This window comes from Zingiber officinale, chromosome 2A, assembly GCF_018446385.1.
Source record: "Zingiber officinale cultivar Zhangliang chromosome 2A, Zo_v1.1, whole genome shotgun sequence".
Classification (NCBI taxonomy): domain Eukaryota; kingdom Viridiplantae; phylum Streptophyta; class Magnoliopsida; order Zingiberales; family Zingiberaceae; genus Zingiber; species Zingiber officinale.
Genome location: NC_055988.1, coordinates 165,981,663 through 165,986,507, shown reverse-complemented (window position 1 = coordinate 165,986,507; position 4,845 = coordinate 165,981,663). Strand labels below are relative to the sequence as shown.

General features: G+C 38.2%; 1 protein-coding gene across 1 annotated transcript; it reads right to left on the bottom strand.

Moving 5' to 3' along the window:
* Positions 1-554: 554 nt before the first annotated feature.
* On the bottom strand, positions 555-2,918 carry LOC122043061 (protein NRT1/ PTR FAMILY 5.10-like). The gene is made up of 3 exons (XM_042603507.1): positions 2,665-2,918; positions 2,342-2,559; positions 555-1,824 (listed from the first exon to the last, which is right to left on the bottom strand). Exons 1-3 carry the CDS (start codon positions 2,789-2,791, stop codon positions 664-666), a joined length of 1,506 nt encoding a protein of 501 aa, XP_042459441.1. The 5' UTR covers positions 2,792-2,918; the 3' UTR covers positions 555-663.
* Positions 2,919-4,845: the final 1,927 nt, after the last annotated feature.

Here is a 4,845-nt window from a genome sequence, read left to right as displayed (position 1 = left end):
AATAAGTTAGGAGTATAAAGATTATTTATATGGAAGATAAAATCTGAAAATGAAGAGGGCCTGTGTCAAGGAGATGGGAGAAGAAATTTATGAAACTTAAATAAAAATTTAAAAATATATAAATATTGATGAAAAAAATAATAAATAAAATTAATTAAAAAATAAAGTTAATTAAAAATTAAATAGAATTAAAAATAATAAATAAAATTAATTAAAAAATAAAAGTAAATAAAATTCAATAAAATTAAAAAATATATAAGTATTGTTGAAAAATAATAAATAGAATTATTTTAAAAATAAAATAAATAAAAATTAAATAAAATTGAAAAAACAAAGGGGGAAAAAAAAAAAAAGGATAGAAATGATATTTGACAAAGAGAGAGAGAGGAGGAGGGAGGGGTGCTGTGTGAGACGGACGAGGAAAAGCAATTTACTTACTTTATCAATTTACCAAGTATATTTGATGGACAAATCAATTAAAAAAAATCATTTCATTATCTATTCTCTCTTGTCTAATTAATTTAACCTGCCACAACCTTCTTTGCCCTCCTTGCTGTCTTCTAATATTTATATCTGATTTATGATAATATTGGAGTTTACGTAGATTATTAACCATTGGTCACTAATTAACCACCTCCTAGGTATACGCATATGTCTTCGAGGTTAATTAGGATTATCAATTTTTTTATAAACATATGCCTTAGCGAAGCACAAGAAGAGGGCCAACCCTACTGCACTGAGTACGGCGAGCAGCCAATAGAAGTAGTCGAAGTGGCCGCGGTTGATGTCGTCGGCGAACCAGCTGTCTCCACCGCCCATCTTGCTGATCTTGTCTATCGCTGACACCAGCCCCCCGCTGAGCAATTCACCGACACCGAAGATGCTCAGGTAGAGGCCCAGCCCCAGGCTGCGGTACGCCTCCGGCACTTGGTCGTAGAAGAACTCCTGCAGCCCAATCATGGTGAACACGTCGGAAACACCGAACAGCGCATACTGCGGCACCAACCACCACACGCTCATGCTGTCGGACTCCCGGGCGACTTCGAGCCGCTTCATCTCGACTAAAGCGGACACAACGATGGAGACGAGGGAGATGAACATCCCGGCGCCAATCCTCTGGAGCATGGTGATGCCGGAGGGGCGCTTGGTGAGGCGCCGGGCGAGTGGGACGAGGAGGCGGTCGTAGACCGCTACGAAGGTGATGATGGCGACGCTGGAGCAGACTTGGAGGGACGCCGCCGGGAGTTCGAAGTTGGGGCCGAGGCGCCGGTCCAAGCTGGCGCCTTGCTTGGTGAAGAGCGTCGGCGATTGGCAGAAGACGACGGCGTAAGGGAGTAAGGTCGCCCATATCGGTACCAGCGGGAGCAACCGCTTCAAGTCTCCACGCCGGCCATCACTGGGGCAATTTGTCGAGGATTCGGTGCGCACCGGGTACAAGCGATAGGTCTTGGTGCCGAGGAGGAAGAGGAGAAGGGCGGCGGTCATGGCGAGGCAGGGGATGCCGAAGCCGAGGGCCCAGCTGACGTAGTCCTGGATGTAGGTGAGAAGGAGGTTGGCGACGAGGATGCCGGCGCTGAGGCCAAAGAACCACCAGTTGAAGAAGGAGCTCTTGGCGGCGCGCTCGGCAGGGTGGCCGTCGTCGAACTGGTCGGCGCCGAAGGCCTGGACGGAGGGCTTGTGGCAGCCCTGGGCAAGCGCCATGAGGTAGAGGGAGGCGTAGAAGGAGGCCACCTGTCCGGCCTGCGCACAGTCGGCGGGGTCCGTGGTGGCGGTCTCGCCGCAGGGCGATGAATGCAGGGAAGAAAGCGTCATCAAACTCAATCCCTGCGGTTCTTCCCTCCATTAGCGGATGGTAAAGGAAATGAACAATTAGCTTCGTAATTAATTATTAATTATCTCCAATTAATATTTTTCACTTGCACTTAAATTAATCATAATTCATAAAAGTTAAAAAAGTATAGTATTAACACAAGCGAAGTCGATTGTTAAATTTAAAGGGCCTCATCTTTTCAAATCTTCAATGCCCTCACAATTTGAATTATAAAAATATAAAACGAGGTATATTTTATCCGTCTGCCTCGCCTTTAATTTTTTAATATCAAATTGCGAAAAAACAGGAGGGCAATGTACAGGGTTCATCCTCATTATGTATGTTTACTTCAGAGACGGACAATCCGTGGCGGGCCACCACAGGTCCACAGAATGTAGAGACGGACAATATGGTGGAAAGAAAGAGTGACAGGGATAGAAGATAATAATAATAAAAAAATCTTGTCTTTATGCCAATTTTGGGGGAAAAAACATTGAAAAAAAAAAGAGCACGATATTAGAATGGACTGACCGACATATAGAGGAGGGAGGCGCCGACGATGGTCCAGTAGCGCCCGAAATAGGAATCGGCGACGAAAGCGCCTAGGAGAGGCAGCATAGACGCCACGCCGCTCCACACATTGACGGCTGCGGCCGCCGTCGCCGTCGACTCGCGCAGCGGGCCAGTGAGGTAGGAGATCAGGTTGTTGGCAACGCCGTAGTAGGTGAACCGCTCGCCGATCTCCACCCCTGGAGGCGGAGCGCCGGCGGCGAGATTAGGGCAAAGGGGTAAAAAGAGATCGCCGCGATCGAGGAGATGAGATGAACGGGAAAAATCGATCGATCAGTACTTACATATGATGAAGACGGCGGAGATCCAACGGCCGGTGGCCGAGCGGGAGGCGGGTCGGCCGGCGTAGTCGACGGCCCCGTCGACGACGTCGGAGCTTCCGTGGGGAAGGAGGAGAGCTCCGTCGTCCATCGCCCTCTCTTCCGTGGGGAAAAACTGTTGGGGGCGAGTCTGTATTCATCTTTTGTCATCGTGGTTTAAAAGTACGGTGTCCCCGGAGCCATCGTATTATCATTCAACATTCGTAACTCGAACTTTATTTACGACGTATTTATAGAATTTTTAAATCAAATGAAGGTCGTAATTAAAAGATAATAAATTTCTGATTGGTCGTTATGTACATTTTTTAATTTATCCTGATAATCGATAGGAAAATTTCATGAGACCGAATTGTTCATCCCAAAGATAGTCAATGAAACTAATTAAAATTATCATTTTTTTAATATAAAAATAGGATGCACTTTTTGATTTATTATAATGATCGATAGAAATTTTTCATGAGACTGGATCAATCATTCTAGAGATAGTCGATAGTCAATAAGACTAATAATTCTTTTTTTTTTATAAAAATACAATGTCTATTAGAGATGGTGTAGTAACTAAGATAGAGAACATTATCATATGAGATCTTAGAATTAAAATTTAATGTTTCTGAGTTTATTGTTTCTCTTGAGATAGTACGATAGTTAAAATATAAAGTATTATGATATTAAATTAAGGATTGACACATCTAAATGTGTCTTCTTTCATATCTTAATTACTGTATTAATAACTAATAATTATCTCGGAGTTACACATCTATTATCATATTAAATAGTATTATCATATTATTCATTTTTAAATTTGAATATAAAGAATATATGATTTAAGGGCAGTTATGGCATTCCACAATTTGGCCTTCCCGTGTTTTTTTTTAATTTTTTTTTTTATAAAAAAACTCTTTCAAATTTTCTATTAAAATAATACGGACGGTGAAGGGTAACCAATTAAATAGGCGACAATGCGATAAATCCAAAATGTAAATATTTTTATTAATAATCTCTAGATGTCCCAGCTAAGTCGCCATGAACGGCAAGATAAGGTAGGATGATTATGGATAGAATTTAGATAGAATTTTATATTTATTATTATACTAATCAAATATTTAATTTTTATATTCATCTTTATATCTGTCGTGTAGTTTCAGATATTTATATTTTACTCATCATTTTATTATTCTTTATCATTTTCATTTAAAAAAAATATTTTAATGTACTTATCAACTCTTACTCCTCTCACATACCTTAGATCGGATATGTATTTTCCTTAGAAAAGAAATAAAGGGACAAACTATATTTTTTCTTTCCTAATATATATATTTATATCAGGTATCAGATAGCGTATGAATATAATTTTACCATATTCATCTTCATACCCATATTCAAAATATCCATACCTAAATGCCTATTTACTATAATTGAATATAAAAAATTCTTTCATTTTTTTTTTTTATCCATCATATTCAAATGAAATTACTATCCTTGAGATAATATTGATTGTCGCATGCAGCCCCACCTGCCCCACCTCCGCAGAGCTTGGATTTTTTTTGTTTATCTGAGAGATTTTTTTTTTTCCTATTTTAATTTTTTTTTATTTCTATCTCTTTAAACTCTAAAATCTTTAAATATAAATTTAATTTACGTGTTCTATCAATAAAATTATTTTTATAATATTAATTTTATCTTATATATAAATAGAAAATGTCTATTTATTTCAAATTTAGAATATCCACATCAGATACCCTATTCAAATATTTTACCTTAAATTTTGGATAAGGTAACTAAAAATTCTTTGCATCAGTTACCCTATCGATTCCTTAGATTATACATTTATAAATAGTACTTCTCTAAATTTAGGGAATAGATTTCATTCTCTAAACATTATAGAGGAGAGAGAAGAAATAGTGAAGCTGATATATGATGTATTAAAAAGTAGATATCTAAATTTAATAAAATAACTTTTTTACTTTAAATTATATATTTTAGATAGAGAAGTTGATGTGGATGGTCTTAGTGTCGGCCCTGATCCAGGCCTTCCTCTAAATCCGCAAGTACAAGTGAATTAGAATATAAATATTCAAAAATAGATTTTTAAAATATTAATTTATATTAAAATTCAAACTTTGATCTTTCCGTGTTCTTTTATTT

Bases quoted from the DNA above. Each gene is read 5' to 3' on its own strand.
- LOC122043061 (XM_042603507.1), bottom strand. From the start codon at position 2,791: ATGGACGACGGAGCTCTCCTCCTTCCCCACGGAAGCTCCGACGTCGTC. The intron at 2,560-2,664 runs GTAAGTACTGAT...CTCCGCCTCCAG, and splicing joins CTCCGCCGTCTTCATCATAT to GGGTGGAGATCGGCGAGCGG. The intron at 1,825-2,341 runs GTCAGTCCATTC...GAAGAACCGCAG, and splicing joins CCTCCCTCCTCTATATGTCG to GGATTGAGTTTGATGACGCT.